Consider the following 17,451-nt stretch of genomic DNA (forward strand, 5'->3'; position numbering starts at 1 on the left):
TGAAAAATTTTCTTTAATATTTGATTGATAGAGTTTAAATATGGAATTCTAGATTGCAGGTTGTTTTTCTTAGGTTTATAAAGGCATTGCTTTAGTGCATTTAAACTTAGTGTTGCTGGTAAGAAATCCAGCACCTGATCTTTTTTGTGTGTTTTGCTTTTTTCTCTCTGGAAGCTTTCAGAATCTCTACTACAGACTGTCTGAGTACCAAGGATAATGTGCCTTGAGATAGATCATTTTTCTTTAAAAAAAATTACTATGAATTATTTCAGGCACACAGTGAGATACAAAAAATAATAACAATCACTCATTCCTACTACCTGCCCAAGAAATAAAACATCATCAATACAGTTGAACCCTACCCCACCACCCTTTTTTTTGTGGAAATCTATCCTTTAGGGAAATTTTTCTTATATTATTTGTTAAATTTCTTTCTCAGTTTTCATTTTGTTTTTCTGAAACTTTTATTAATTGTATGTTAGGCCTCCCAGTTGAACCTCCAATTTTCTTTTCTTTCCTTTCCTATTATATTTTTCTTTGTCTTTTTTCCTGCTTTCTGGGGGTAGATTTAAGTATCTTAATGTTGATTAATGTCAGTTGTAATGTTTTCAATTTGAGAACTTGTTCTCTGTTCTTTTTTTAATAATCTCTTAATATTGTTTCATGGATACAATATCCTTTTTCATCTCTCTGATATTAATTGTACTTGTTTTTATTTATTTTATTATTATTATTATTTTTTGAGACAGAGTCTCACTCTGTCACCCAGGCTGGAGTGCAGTGGCATGATCTCGGCTCACTGCAACCTTCACCTCCCTGGTTCAAGCAGTTCCTCTGCCTCAGCCTCCCGAGTAGCTGGGATTACAGGTGCGTACCACCATACCTGGCTAATTTTTTTTGGCTTTTTTAGTAGAGACGGGGTTTCACCATGTTGGTCGGGCTGGTCTTGAACTCCTGACCTTGTGATCTGTCCGCCTTGGCCTCTCAAAGTGCTGGGATTATAGGCGTGAGCCACCGTGCCCGGCCTGTACTTGTTTTTAAATTTTCTTTTATACTCTAAGTTGTTTTGTTTAAGTTATTTTTGTTTTTGTTGTAGTCTTCTGTTTATGTTACATGTTTTCATCAAACAGATCGTGATCTGTTCATGTTTAAACATGAGTCATTATAAAACTGATTACTAACTCTGTGAACACATGGGTGGGACTTATCAGTTGAAGACTGGGTAGGGAATGTGGTCACATTGTGAGAAAAGCTCTAAATATTAGTGTTTACAGATATTTTTTCTGGGGCTTTCAATTTCTACACCTAAAAATCTACCACATTTTTGTCAGGGGGTAGAGTAGTAGCTTATACCATGTGTCTTCTAGAATTCTTGGAAGGGATTAGGTGATTGCATTGTTAAATAACTGGGATTTTACTTAATTCCCTGCTTTCAGTATAATGGTTCTGTCGCATATTGTGCCTTGTATACTTGTGTCTGTAGTCATTTGGTTCACTTTCACCACAAATTGGGTGAGGAAAAAGGAGTTATGGGATAGCAAAGGATCTCACTGACTCAAGCAGATTTTACACCTTTATTTTTTGTTTTTAGTTTCATGCTTTGTTCCTCATCTTCTGTAAAACTTACCCGGAGTTCTCAGTTTGCAAATTTCCCTGTACATTTTTCACCTTCCAAAAACGTTTTGTATCTGCAGCTTGTATCTGTAGTTTTTACTTCTATTTTCTTTGACTTTCTGGGATTTATAGCTTTGCTATTTTATTCTCACTTGAGTGGAATTTTGATAAGGAATAGAAAAAAGTCATGCATTCAGTCTACCATGTTCAAACAGCAGTGTTCTTTACCTTTTCATCTTTACCAGATTCTTCCTATTAGTATTGAAACATGATAACACAAAAGAGGACTTAAATGGAAAGATACATTAATATATTCCAGGGGTAGAAGAATCAACATCAGAATGACAATTTTCCCTAAATTATAAATTGAACACAATCCTAAGAAAATATAAATAGTTGTTTTTTTAGATAACCAAGCAGATATTGAAGTTTATATGCAAAAATAAGTAGGCAAGAACAGCCAGAAAATAAAAAGTAATGATGGAAGAGTGCCTTACCAGGTACCAATATATTCAAAAGATTTAATTAAATCAGTATATTTAGTTTATGAGCTCTGTTCAGTAAGACAGAAAATTTAGAAATAGGCTACAGGCAGTCACCACCACACCCAGCTAATTTTTTGTATTTTTTTTAAGTGGAGATAGGGTTTCACCATGTTGTTCAGGCTAGTCTTGAACTCCTGGGCTCAAGTGATCTGCCTGCCTTGGCCTCCCAAAGTGCTGGGATTACAGGTGTGTTCCACTACACCTGGCCCCCAAACAATGGTTTAAAACAGTTCTAAAGGCTCTGAGGGAAAAAAACAAGTTTTTGCCTCTTTTAGCTTCTTGTATTTCCTAGCTTGTGGCCCCTTCTTCCATCTTCAAAGTATATTACCCCAGGCTATGCTTCTATCATCACATCACCTTCTTGTCAAATCTCCCTCTGCCTTAGTCTTACAAAGACACCTGTTATTACATTTAAGCCCACCTGGATAATCCGGGATACTCTCTCCATCTCTGGATCCTTAATTTATTCACATTTGCAGAGTCCCTTTCACTATAAGGTAACATTCACAGGTTCTAGGGATTAGGTTCTAGGGGTTAGTTTCTTTGGAAGCCATTTTTCAATCTATCATATTCTTCTAGCTCATCATGTCCAAAACACTGAAACCTGGTACTCCTCCAGAAGAAAAAGTAGTTTCTCCATCAGGTTCCAAAGTACAGAACTTGGTAGTCATCTTTGATACTTCTTTCTCTTATCTGTCATATCCAATTTTTGTCCACATCTTGATAATTTTATCTCCTGTATAATTTTCAGATCTTTTTTTCTTCCTTTTAAAAATAAGTTCCTGTTTAAAATCAAGCTATTAGCTTAGCCTATCATTTTTTATTTGGCATATTATAGAATACTCCTAGCTGACCTCCTTACTTTTTGTGACCCTCTGAGAAAACTAAACAAAAACCAAAGGCAAATTGGGTAACTCTCCTTCTCTTCAGATCCTTTAGTGGCTTTCCAAAATCCTTGATGTGATCTAGGCTCTCCATGATTCAGCCACAGCTGATTTTTCCAGTCTCATCTTTATTTTTCTCTTCTGCTTTCTGTGTTTATTATCATTAGCTTTCTTTTAGACCTTAGAAAGGGCAACGCTTAAGAGATTTTGTTTCCCTCTGAACTTTTTCTTCAGATTTGAGCTCAATGTTACTTCAACGAACACTTTTTCCCTCGGATCAAGATCCCATGTTCTTTTTCATAGTGTCATATACCTTACATTCTGAAGATGTCACAGTTTATAATTAAATATTTATTTAGATTAATGTCTGCCTCTCTCTACTAGACTTTAAGTTTCAGTTGGCCAGGAATAGGTCTGGTTTGCTATACTTGTGTTGAGGGCAGTGGCATAAAATATATGGTCATGTGCTATATAATGACATTTTGGTTAATGACAGACCACATAGGTAACGCTGATTTCATAAGATTATAATGGAGCTGAAAATTTCCTATCATTTACTATACTTACTATACCTTTTATCATTATTTTAGAGTATACTTCTACTTATTTAAAAAAAAAAAAGTTAACCTTAAAACAGTCTCAGGTCTTCTAGGAGATATTACAGAAGAAGGCTTTGTTATCATAGCATGTGATAGCTCTGTGAGTGTTACTGCTCCTGAAGACTTTTCAGCAGGTTGAGATGTGGAGATGAAAGACAGTGATACTGATCATTCTGACCCTGTGTAGGCATAGGCTATTATGTGTATTTGTATCATTGTTTTTAACAAAAAAAGGTTTAAAAAGTTAAAAAAACATTTTTAAGTAGAAAATACCTTACAAGTAAGGATATAAAGAAAATACTTTGGCCAGGCGTGGTGGCTCACGCCTGTAATCCCAGCACTTTGAGAGGCCGAGGCGGGTGGATCACGAGGTCAAGAGATCGAGACCATCCTGGTCAACATGGTGAAACCCCATCTCTACTAAAAATACAAAAAATTAGCTGTGCACGGTGGCGCGTGCCTGTAATCCCAGCTACTCAGGAGGCTGAGGCAGGAGAATTGCCTGAACCCAGGAGGCGGAGATTGCGGTGAGCCGAGATCGCGCCATTGCACTCCAGCCTGGGTAACAAGAGCAAAACTCCGTCTCAAAAAAAAAAAAAGAAAATACTTTTGTATAGCTGTACAATATGTTTCAAACTCTGTGTTATTACAAGAGTCAAAGAATTAAAAAACTTAAAAAGTTTATAAAGTTACAGTAAGCTAATTTATTATTGAAGAAAAAATTTTAAAATAAATTTAGTGTAGCCTAAGTGTACAGTGTTTATAAAGTTTACAGTAGTGTACAGCAGTGTGCTAGGCCTTCACATTCACTCACTACTCATTCAGTGACCCAGAACAACTTCCCATTCTCCAAGCATCATTCGTGGTTAGTACCCTATACAGTAATCTTTTGTAATATATTTTTACTGTACCTCCTCATATGGTTAAATGTGTTTAGATATGCAAAAACTTATCATGATGTTTCAGTTGTCTACAGCAGGGGTCCCCAGCTGTACTGGTCCCCCACTACTAGTCCGTGCCAGTTAAGAACCAGGCTGCAACAAGCTGTAATAGAATTACTGCTTGAGCTCCATCTCCTGTCAGATAAACTGCAGCATTAGATTCTCATAGGAGTATTAACTGTATTGTGAATTGTGCATATGAGGGATCTGGGTTGCACACTCCATATAAGAATCTGACTACTGCCTGATGATCTGAGGTGGGCCAGTTTCATCCCAAACCATGTCGCTAAACCCCCCTAACCCTATTCCATGGAAAAATTATTTTCCTGGTTGGTCCCTGGTGTCAAAAAGGTTGGGGACTACTGGCTTGCAGTTTTGAGTACAATAACATGCTATAAGGTTTGTAGCAACAGGCTATGTCATATAGCCTAGGTATGTAGTAGACTATACCACTTAGATTTGTGTAAGTACAGTCTGTGATGTTCTCAACTACAAATTGCCTAATGATATTTCTCAAAATGTATTTCTGTCATTAGGTGATACATGACTGTACAATAAGCTTGTGTAAATGAATGACACCTGCTTTCCTATAACTCATGTTACAGGCCTCCAAGTATTTGAAGACTTGCGTCCCCCCTTTAATCTTTTCAAGTTAAATACTTTTGAAATACTTTTGATTTTTTGCATTCTCCCTCCAATTTGTATGGTTTGCAAGTCCCTAATCACTTTAAATGTTCTCTTTTGGGTGTACCCTAGTTATAGATATGTTTTAGCCCAGATCAGGAGATCATACCCCAGTTGATATCTCTGTGCAATGTAGAGTGTTGCCTCCCTCATTACAAAGCACACAAGATACAGGCTAAACAACCATACAATGAGGACCAATGTACAGTGGCTAGAACAAAAGAGAAGTTTCTCTCTTGTTTAGCAGTCCAGAGGTAAGCAACTCTGTTCCTTATTGTCATCCTGGATCCTAGTTTCTTTCTGTCTTTAATTTTCATCATTCTCACTGGTGTTGTCATGTGCATGGTTGAGGCTAGCTCTTCCCCACTTTGTGTTTCAGCCCTCAAAAGAGAAAAAGGAAGTGGAGGACAAGCTACTTCCTTATAAAGGCATACTCTGGAGATTGCGTATGTAACTTATGCGACTGTCCTCTTGGCCTAAACTTAGGCACAGGCCACGTTTAGCTGCCAGGGAGCCTAGCTCATTAGCCATATGCCCAGGAAGTTTTCTTACTAAAAAGAAGAAATACTTTGCTTGTTTAGCATTAGTTTCATACAGTTGGTGCATGTTTTTTAATTTTGTTTATTTTTTCTTTTTTCTGTCAGCCTTTTCAGGTTGAAAGTTGGTGTACGTTGAATTTTGAATTTGTGATCATAATTGCTGTTCATTGTTATGCTGTTAATTACTTAAATGTATCACAAACATTTGCATTTATTAAATTTTTTAATGCAAGTGATGCACTGGTAATCCTTCCCCCCATTTTTTTTCTTTTTGCCAGAGTTTATGGTTGATTACTTCATTTCTCACCTTAAAATACAGAAATTCAACAAATATTTATTACTACATACCAGGCACTTTGGTATATATATTCACAGATAGATAATAGTGAATAATACAGATTATTCTCTTTAACAGAGTTTATATTCAAAAATATTGCTTGATTTCTTTTGTGAGTGGTTTAAATTGAGTGTTGGCAAACTTTTTCTATTAAGGACCAGATAGTAAGTATTTTATGCCCTGTGGCCTAAAATTTATATAAAGAATTCAAACAACACAGTAACAACCACAAAAAAATCTGATTTAAAAATGGACAAAAGACCTAAATAGACATTCTGAAATTTGAAAACATACAACAGGTATATGAAAAAATGTTCAACATAATTCATCATCAAGGAAATGGAAGTCGGAACTACAATGACATATCACCTCACCCTAGTTATGGTTATTAACAAAAAGACAAAAAATAAATGCTGGTGAGGATATGGAGAAAGGAGAACTTTTATACAGTTAATGTCAATCTAAATTAGTACAGCCATTATGGTCATCAGTATGGAGGTTGCTCAAAAAATTAAAAATAGAACGACCACATGACCAAGCAATCCTATTTCTTGGTATATGCCTATCTCAAGGAAATTTAATCAGTATGTTGAAGATCTGCACTTCCATGTTTATTGCAGCACTATTCACAACAGACAGTTTGTTTTTCTTAAAAAATAGTTAAGTCCTTGACAGTTTTTGAAATGTTATTCTTAAATCATTTTAATTGCATTACTTCTTACCTCATCCTTTCACGATTTCGTGAGCTAACTCTTCCTCCTGTCTGTCAAATGTCTGTTTTTCTTTAAGTGCAGTTCTTGGTTCTCTGTCTCTCTATATTCTTTCTCTCAAGTCTCAGTCACTTAAAAAATTGTGTGTTATAGACAATTTCCAAAATCTATGCATCTATTCCTTACCTTTTTTGATCTAGTTATAACTCCAAATCGAACTTACCTAAAATCTGTAAATGTTATGTACTTTGGTTCTTTGAGCTTGAAACCTTATTTTGAGTCATTTTTTAGGTCTATTTAATTACCATCAAGGAAATATAGGAATTGTAAAGATGGACAATAACATGTGAAAACTCGTGGAGGCAGCAGAAATTATTTAGAATTTAGGAAATGTATATTTAGGATAAGGCAAATGTGGAAAATGTGGCAAATGTTGGTCTGTTATTCCCTTGGAATAATAGATCGGGAGGGGCTTTGTCTTCCTTAAAAAGGATTTTCTGGTTTTATGCTATAGGTAACATGGAGCTACTTAAAGGATTTAAAATGGGAAGGTTGAATGGTAAGATGTTTTTCCCTAGATTATTTGTAGCAGTATGTAGGATGGCTCTTGGGGATGCGAATCCTGAACCAAGGATACTGGTTAAGAGGTTTTATAATTAGGTGAGAAATGTTAATTTCCTGAATTAAGGTGGTGGTACTACAGATTTAGAAGGATAGAGTTTGATATTTAAGTGATGAGGAAGAGGGATTTATCAATTCCTGATTTAGGACCTGCCGAGTCCGTCTCGGCCATAGAGACCCCACTCAGGCGGTGCTGAAGGAATTGAGAAGCAGACACCCAGAGAGGACAACAAAGTGGAACGATCTGGGGTGCCATACATACAGAAGGAGAAAAAGACTTCTAAGCTGAAAGCCTCAGGGGGCTGACAGCATTCTGGGCTGAGGGCCTCAAGCAGGCTCTGACCCATGCATTTATTCTCTCTGAACAGGTAATGATTATCAACAAACAGATGCTTGGTATTTTCTCATAACGCAAAAATATACCAAGTAGGCAACTGGTGCCCACTTACCACTGATCACACAAGGGAGCCATGGGGGCAGGGTCAGATGTCTAACCAGTGTATGATATTTAATATGTTGTCCTGCCACTTTACAATGCCCCAAGTAGTGGGCATATTTATATATTGTCCTGCCACTTTAGAATGCGGCGGGAGGGCAGTGGCGGTGGCGGCTAGGTTTTCCTTGCTGTCATTCTTCCTAGCAAACAATATGTTTTATCATACAGTCAGCATTTCTCAGCATCATACACTCAGCATTTCTGAACAAGGAGCTGAGAAAATGAATATTATTGACTGGCGAAATAACATACAGAAGGAGAAAAAGCAGGTTTGGGAGTGGAAGGGAACCTTACAAAAAAAGAGAGCTCAGTTCTGTAGGTATTAAATTTGAGGGTGTCTGTGGGCTGCCTGGGAAGCATTTGTATGTAAAGATCTGAATCTGAGAAAAAGTTTTAAGTTGGAGATGTAGATATGGAATATAGTAGGGTACAGGTGGTAGTTAAATCTGTAGTATAATTGAAACCGCCCACAGATAATATGTTGAATGAAAACTGGGCCAACTCTGCAACAACCACGTTTTGGCGAGGAGAAAGCCTGGAAGGGAAGTCAAGAAAGCAGGTGACTGAAAAGCATTCCTTGAATTTGGCTGTGAGGAGGACATCAGTGATTTGTTTCAGGGGAGTTGTATGAGCAGAAGCCTGATAACAGTGATACAAGATGTGAGTAAAAAGTGAGGTGAGGCAGTAGAGACAGGTAATGCAGACTAATATTACAGAAGTAGGATTCTTATGTGAAAAAGGTATAATATCATGGTGCTTTTGGTGGCAAGTTGCAGGATAGTCAGTTTTAAAATGGGCTTAAATGATGAAAGAGATTTATTGGCTTATGGAATGGCAAAGTCCAGAGGTGGGACTGATAGTTTCAATGTTTCAGGATTGGGGTTTGCAGGCAGGGCTGGTGGAAGGACTGGGATAGAGGATGAGAGTGTGTTTATGAGAAAGGGATAAACCTTGAGGTTTAGGCTAGATATGGAAGGAGCTGAAAGCAGGAGGGGGCTGATACTGAGAAAAAAGTGTACGTCACGGAAAGCCAGAGGTCTAATTTCATGTAAGTAAAGGAATGAAAACAGGAAGGTTGTGGTTTACTAATAAGGCCTTTCTCTAGCCAGGCTTCCTTAGCTACAGTTATCCAAATGGGCGTTATACATTGCAGCTTTCAAAATCCACTTCTCGTATTTTGTAGCATAGTTGTTTACTTGCTGGCCCTTCTGCCAGGAAATAAAAATAGAACATTGTTAATTCTTTGTCATTCATGGGTACAACATTGGTAGTAATACAAAGGTATGAAACGGAAGATCCTCATAAGATGTGAAGCTTTTCTTTGTGTATATATGAAAATGAACATGTTGGTCTTGGCAAAATTATGAGGTTGCTATTTTTTGTGATCATACCCTCTCTTTGTCTTGTGTTGTTCCTGCCCTCCCCCGTTTTAGGTTTACTCTTTTTCTCTTTTCAAATAGGAAAAGATGCTTCATATTTATTCATGGCACATGTTGATCATTCTAGATGTTTACGTTTCTAAGTTGTCTTTCAAGTTCAGTGCTGTTGAGTTTAGTGGTATTTGAATTAGGTAAACGTGAAGTGGTGTGCTATAAGAATATTAATTCGGGTCTCACTTTGTGTGTAAAATTTAAAGTAATATGAATTCCTTCAAATTAATAATGCATTGAGTTATATAATCTCAAAGCTAGCAGGCCAAATAAATTGAAAACTGCCACATGGCAGTGTACTTCTTTAGGACTGGTCTTGAGTTTTGGCAACTTTAAATTATGATAGGTCTCAGAGTCACTTCTGGCTGGAAAAAAGATTTTAAAAATATTATGATAGGTCTTTAGGACATTTGTCCTATAAAATGCCACTACCCTGTATAGAGTGAAAGGAATTTCTGAGACTGGGAGTAGTTGGGAGACGTGTTTGGGAGAGACTGATAATTTCTTAATACCCCTAAAAGTATATGATTCCTAGAAATGCTGCTGAAGAGTAAATCTGCTTTAGTTGTTTTAGAGTGCTTAGAAAGGTTAGAATAATGATTTAAGACTTCCTTTCTTCCCCTTCCTTATCTCTATATCCCATGATAAGCCTTTGTTCCATGCTACCACCCCTGGCTTTTTATGGCATGATGTTCATACAAAAGTTATGGAAAGTGATTTATATAAATAAATGTAAAGTAATTCTGTCCTGGGTAGCTGCTGCTTAAGAATTATCTAAAGTGATCTTGGGGAAAGGATTTGTAAGGAATTAAGAAATCCCCATCCCCCCACTTGAGAACAAGATCTAAGGCCTTCTTTTCTGTGTATATGTGTGTGGGTGATGTTAAATTGTCTATGGAAGGAAAAAGTTGATCATAAAAATGCTGCTAAAGAACTAATAGTGAAAAATTGTGGTAAGATATACTAGATGGTCATTTATGTGGACTGTTTCCTATTAAGGCAAAATTGGTGGCATTTAAAACATGACAGTAGATTCTTTAAATTTTTTTTTTAATGTTCATTAAAGAGCCATTTTATATAAAGATATTGGTGTATGTTAGGCTTTTAAATGTGATCCGCATTTTAACAGGGGTAGAAGACGCTAGGTAACTGATCTGAAGTGGAAATTCTGGTTAAATACAGCATTTCTAGTCTAGTCCATTGCTGTGCATAGGATCCATCTGTCTATCGTTGAGAAACTGTAAATTGGAGGTAAGATAAGATAACACATGAAATGACTAGAGGAATGGTATCAGATTGTATGGAATTGGTTGATAGATTTCATTTAGATGCTAGATAGGATGCTCTGGGCTACATATTTGTATAGGATATGCCTTAAACTCAGAGTTGATAGAGAGAAAAAGTACATTGCTCATAGGTAACATTAGACTTCAGAGAAGGGAAAGATCATGGAGTGTGACCAGGAAGACTTCTAGAAAAAAAGAACTTTTGAACTGCTCTTTGAAAGATGGATACGATTTGGGTTGACAGAATAGAGGACATTCCAGGTTGGGCAGATTGAAGAGAAAAATCACTGGAGGTAGAAATAAGTTTGTCATAAATTGAGTAGAGAAAAAGATTGGGCCAGGCATGGGGGGTCACGCCTAAAACTTTGGGAGGCCAAGGCAGGCGGATCACTTGAGGTCAGGAGTTCAAGACCAGCCTGGCCAATGTGATGAAACATCATCTCTACTAAAAAAAAAATACAAAAATTAGCTGGGCATGGTGGCGTACGCCTATAATCCCAGTTCCTACAGAGGCTGAAGCAGGAGAATCCCTTAAAGCCGGGAGGTGGAAGTTGCAGTGAGCCAAGATTTCACCATTACACTACAACCTGTGGGACAAAGAGAGGAACTCCATCTCAAAAAAAAAAAAAAGATTGGCCTGTCTTGGTAACAGTGACCCTGGTATCTGGCCTAAAATGAAGATTCTGAAGCTAGAAATTACAAAATGAACATGGAAGAGTAATCTGACCATGGTCTTTTTTTCTCCCTGCCCTGATGATTTTACTTTTTTTTTTTTTTTCCTTAAATAAAAATCACACTCTAAAATATTTGTAAAGTTAAAAAATCACTTTTTAGAGAAGTTTAAGTATTAAATAGATCTTAATGTCTTCAATATTCCTTTGAGATGTTTAGGTTAACTAGCACATTGAAATTTGCTTGTGGCACATGTATTAGTGTATTTGTCAGTGTGCTTGGGTGCCTCTCTGACTTTATCCAAGGTATTGACAATTCAATTCTTAGTTTGTAGAAGAAATGGCAACATTGGAAACAATAACTTATTTTAATTCTTTAATTATATTATAGTTGTACCTCAGTCCAGTTTTCCAACTTTATTTTTATCTTAGGTCAACAGGACGTACTGCTGTGGCACCTACCGAGCAGGTCCTATGCGGCAGATAAGTCTTGTTGGAGCAGTAGATGAAGAAGTTGGTGATTATTTCCCAGAGTTCCTTGATATGTTAGAAGAATCACCATTTCTGAAAGTGAGTATTAATTAAGATTATTAAAGTTTGGATCTTAAGTGGGCACTTTATATTAAGGAGTAGTAAGCTAATATTGCCTATTGAAATTAAATTTATCCAGTGTTTTGCATAGAAATGTTTAGATATAACAATATTGGTACAAAGTACTTAAATTCAGTTGTTTTTTTTTTTTTTTTTTTTTGAGGCAGTCTTGTTCTGTCGCCAGGCGCCAGGCTGGAGTGCAGTGGCGCGATCTCGGCTCACTGCAACCTCCGCCTCCCGGGTTCAAGCAATTTTCCTGCCTCAACCTCCCGAGTAGCTGGGACTACAGGCACGCACCACCACGACCAGCTAATTTTTGTATTTTTTTTTAGTAGAGATGGGGTTTCACCATGTTGGCCAAGATGGTCTCGATCTCTTGACCTTGTGATCCCCCCACCTCGGCTCCCAAAGTGGTCGGATTACAGGCGTGAGCCACCGTGCCTAGCTTAAATTCAATTTTTAAAAATATAATTTACTGTGTAAATAGCATTTATTTCTTTATATACAGTTGTAAAAAAGTCTTCTTAGAACTTTTATTTGGGTGGGGGGGATTAACTTATAAATCATGGAAACGATTTTTTAATGTGACTAATTCATCTGATTTCTAGATGACTTTGCCCTGGGGTACACTTTCCAGCCTCCGACTCCAGTGTAGGTCCCAGAGTGATGATGGGCCTATAATGTGGGTAAGACCAGGAGAACAGATGATCCCTACAGCAGATATGCCAAAGTCACCCTTCAAGAGACGACGGTAAACATTTCTTTTCTCAAATAAGCAAAACTACTTTTTTTTAGTTGGTTTCTTATAAAAATGAGTATAGTTTGAAAACCATTTGTCTTGAAGGGGCTCCCTTAAGTAAATTTTTTGGTTGTCAATTCCTTGTTCTAGTCCACTCATTACATAGTTATCAAAGTGAAGCATTTTTCTAAAACACAAATTTAATTTTTATTTCTATTTTTAAAACCTGTGCCCTAACTCCCTGCAGGATAAAAGATCAAACCCCTCAGTGTGGTTTACAAGGATCTTTCATACCTCTTCTAGATGTATCTGTTTCTAATCTTCTCCGACCATACTGAATTCACTTTCCAAACCATAAACTATCAAAACTCTTTGCTTTTGTACTATTCTTTTTACTTGGAATGGCATCCTCTCTCTCATCTTCCACTCTACTTTGCAAACTTTTTTTTTTCTTTTGAGACAGGGTCTCATTCTGTTGCCCAGAGCTAGAGTGCAGTGATACAATCATAGCTCACTGTAGCGTTGAACTCCTGGGCTCAGGAGAGCCTCCCAAGTAGCTGTGGCTATAGGCATGCACCACCATGCCCATCTGATTAAAAAAGTTGTTTTATGTATTTCATTTTTGTAGAGTTGGGGTTTTGCTATATTGCCCAGGCTGTTTTTTAACTCCTGGCCTCAAACGATCCTCCCGCCTCAGCCTCCCAAAGTGCTGGGATTACTGTTCCACAGCAAACTTAATACATTTTCAAAACTTAGCTTGAGCTGGGCACAGTGTCATATGCCAGAGGCTGAAGTAGGAGGCTCACTTGACCCCAGGAGTCCATGACAAGATCCTGTCTCAAACCAAAACCAAACAAAACTTAACTTGGATGGCACCTCCTTTGTTAAGCTTTTCTTTCCTCCCTTAGGTAATTAATTCTTCCCTTCTCTGTGCTATAGTGTTCTGTTCATTAAAATTCTGTTGACATGTTTTTATTTTTTACTAATATTTGAGGTTTGCTTTGGGAGGACAGGGACTATTTTATTCATCTTTGTCCTCATGCCATATAGTAAGTAACCAGTATGTGCTGCATGAAACCAATAATGTACTATAGTACGGAGCCTCAGTAGTTCATATTGTGCTAACATATTTTGTCTTTCAGACTCTAAAGACAAACGTAGATTCACTCTCTAGTACTTTGAAAAATCTAATTTAATGAGACTGAAATGACTTATACCTGCTTAGGCTATGATAATAGCAATTTAAAAGAAGTGCCCAAAAGTGAGTTTTAATGGACCAATCTAAACCATAACTTAAGGCTTATAGGAGAACTTGATAACTTGAGCTAAGTATGGAATAATCTTAGGTACTTGAAATGTATGAAAATACTTTGTAATTAATTATATACGAATGCAGGGTGGTGGCATGGTAAAAACCCAGGAGTCATTTGAAAGTTCTGTGCGTTGTTAGATTATAGCAGTTTTGTTGCAGGATGATGATGAATCTTGAAATTTTATTAAATTCTTAAGTACCATAGCATTTTTTGTTCTGTAATCTTTCCCCCCGAAGTGATCATCATTTGTTTCCTGGTTATTATGAACTTAAGAAAAAAGTAATAGAAAAGAGTAAAAAGGCCAGGCACGGTGGCTCACGCCTATAATCCCAGCACTTTGGGAGGCCGAGGTGGGTGGATCACCCGAGGTCAGGAATTGGAGACCAGCCTGGCCAACATGGTGAAACCCCATCTCTACTAAAAATACAAAAATTAGCCAGGCGTGGTGGTGCATGCCTGTAATCCCAGCTATTTGGGATGCTGAGGCAGGAGAATCACTTGAACCTGGGAGGCGGAGGTTGCAGTGAGCCGAGATCACGCCACTGTACTCCAGCCTGGGCAACAAGAGCAAGACTCTGTCTCAAAAAAAAAAAAAAAAAATGTAAAATGAGGGCAGGCACAGTGGTTCATACCTGTAATCCCAGCACTTTGGGAGGCTGAGGCAGGCAGATTGCTTGAGTCCAGGAGTTCGAGACCAGCCTGGGAAACTTGATAAAACCCTGTCTCTACTAAAAATACAGGAATCAGTGTGGTGGCATGCTCCTGTAATCCTAGTTACTTAGGTGGTTGAGGCATGAGAATCCCTTGAACTCAGGAGGCCAAGGTTGCGGTGAGCCGAGATGTTGCCTCTACACTGCAGGCTGGGCAACAGAGCGAGACTCCATCTCAAAAAAAAAAATAAAGTAGAAAGAAGGCAGAAAGCCACCATTTAGAAATATTAACCTTTCAAATTATATATACTCATAAATTATCTTTTTACAAAAACCCATTCTTTGCGTGATGTTTACTTTAAAACTTGGAAATTTTTTCCCCTTAGGCCTATGTGTTATATTAAGATATAGCTATATAATTTCTAAACAACTGTATGGTTGTATCAAGATTTATTTAACCAATTCTTGGTTTTGTTTTTGTTTTTTTCTTTGAGACAGGGTTTCACTCTGTCACCTAGGCTGGAGTGCAGTGGCACGAGGAATCAGCGTTCACTCTAGCCTCTACCACCTGGGTTCAAGTGATTCTCCCATCTCAGCCCCCCAAGTAGCTGGGACTACAGGTGCCTGCCACCATGCCTGGCTATTTTTTTAAATTTGATTTTAATTTTGGGTCTCACTGTGTTGCCCAGGCTGGTCTCCAACTCCTGAGCTCAAGTAATCCTCCCGCCTTAGTTCTTAGCATCTCTTTATTAGTGTAATTTTTTCCCAGTTTTTCAATATAAACATGATACTATTTTGAAAACATGATACTTGTATACTAAGGCCAGTTTGTACCTACTCACAAGCACCACCATGAGCATCACTTTACAATTCCACATTGCATGATGTCACATTAGTAACTGGAAATCAGTCATGTTAGGAGTATTTATACCACAGAAATCAGCTAATCAGCTAAAATTAGCTACCTCCCCTGATCCTCAATCCAGATGTAAAACATATAGAGCCTGCCACTGATTGTATATGGATGGATGTTTGGTAGTTATGTATCTTTGTGCATATATGTGTTTATTTTCTTAGTAGAAATTCCTAAAGGCTCAAAGTATACACATTTCTAAGGGACTTCCAGAATATACCAATTTATACTCCCACTCATATAATAATATAGTGCCCTTTTTCTCACACTCTCCACTAATGTTTTTAACTTTATTGATCTGATAAATCGATAAAGTTAATGTTTTTAACTTTATTGATCTGATAAGAATGTCTCATTTTATTTTATTAAAAAAATTTTTTTTAGACAGAGTCTTGCTCTGTCACCCAGGCTGGAGTGCAGTGGTGCAATCTTGACTCACTGCAACCTTCACCTCCCAGGCTCAAGTGATTCTCATGCCTCAGCCTCCTGAGTAGTTGGGATTACGGGTGTGCGCCACCACAGTTGGCTAATTTTTTGTGTTTTTAGTAGAGAGGGGATTTCGCCATGTTGGCCAGGCTGGTCTCAAACACCTGGCTTCAAAGGATCTGCTCACCTCGGCCTCCCAAAGTGCTGGGATTACAGGCGTGAGCCACTGCGCCCAACCCAAAAATGTCTCATTTTAATTTGCTATTTTTTGAGGGGTTTGTTATTTTGTCTTTGGTGATTTCCTTTTAATTTCCTTTATACGTATTCTGTTTTGGTATTTTTCTTTTGTAAAACTATTAAACTTTTTTCCCTTCTGTTCCAAGTTTTTCTATTTTTTTATCTTTCAGCTTCAGTGTTTTTTTCCTTACTCACAGAAGTTTTTATTTATATGATCTATATATCTTTTATTTTGAGGTTTCTCCTTGAGTAGTAGGCTTAGAAGAGCCTTCTCTTATTCAGTGTTATAAAATATTCACCTACATTTTCTCTTAGTACTTCCGTGATTTCAGTATTTTCGTATTTAATCTACCTAGAATTGGCTTCAGTATAGAAGAGATTTACATTTTTTTCAAGTAGTTAGGCAACTGTACTAACATCATTTATTTAATAATGCATCTGAGATGCCATCAAATTTTATTTCTGTTGGGATTAAATATTCTTAAGTGAGGCATTCAAAAGCATTTTGAATTAGAATTGAATGAATCAAAACGTAAATACTAATGTCCATCTTTTTGTGTTAGTGAAAACTTTTTGTTGTTGAAAATGGTGGAATCAATGTAAGAAGCTGTCCAGTTACCAAGGATACTGCCACTGAAGCTGATCTTTGGATTTATGAATTCTAGAGTTAAAGAAATATGTATACAGAGTTTTTAAAAAAAATCAAATAATACAGCAGGACTTATAATGAAAAATCCTGCCCACTTTTCCTTCTCAGAGGCAAATACATTTTTTTTGTTGTTTAAATGGAGTTTGACGCTTTTGCCCAGGCTGGAATACAGTAGCATGATCCGCTCACTGCAACCTCCACCTCCAGGGTTCAAGTGATTCTCCTGCCTCAGCCTCCTGAGTAGCTGGGACTACAGGCGAATGCCACCACGCCTGGCTAATTTTTGTATTTTTAGTAGAGACGGGGTTTTACTGTGTTAGCCAGGATGGTCTCGATTTCCTGACCTCGTGATCCGCCCTCCTTGGCCTCCCACAGTGCGGGGATTACAGACATGAGCCACTGCACCTGGCCGAAAATACATTTTTACTAGAGGCAAAACCCGTTTGTTTATAATGCTTTTAAAAAATCTTTGGCAGAGTTTTTTTTTTTTAATTAAAACTTTTTAAAAATCTTGTATATATAATAGTTGTATATATGTATGATGTACATGTGATGTTTTTATTTGTTTGTTTGAGA

General features: G+C 37.3%; 1 protein-coding gene across 1 annotated transcript in view; it reads left to right on the forward strand.

Moving 5' to 3' along the window:
- The window catches only part of RSBN1 (round spermatid basic protein 1), a 55,665-nt gene that overhangs the window by 26,128 nt on the left and 12,086 nt on the right, over window positions 1-17,451 (forward strand). The window contains exons 3-4 of the mRNA XM_012466616.2: window positions 11,790-11,927; window positions 12,557-12,699. Coding sequence (XP_012322039.1) covers window positions 11,790-11,927; window positions 12,557-12,699 — 281 coding nt within the window. The remainder of the gene's footprint in view (window positions 1-11,789; window positions 11,928-12,556; window positions 12,700-17,451) is intronic.

This window comes from Aotus nancymaae, unplaced genomic scaffold, assembly GCF_030222135.1.
Source record: "Aotus nancymaae isolate 86718 unplaced genomic scaffold, 86718_ANA_hifiasm-v0.15.2.pri h1tg000007l, whole genome shotgun sequence".
In the NCBI taxonomy this organism is placed as follows: Eukaryota; Metazoa; Chordata; class Mammalia; order Primates; family Aotidae; genus Aotus; species Aotus nancymaae.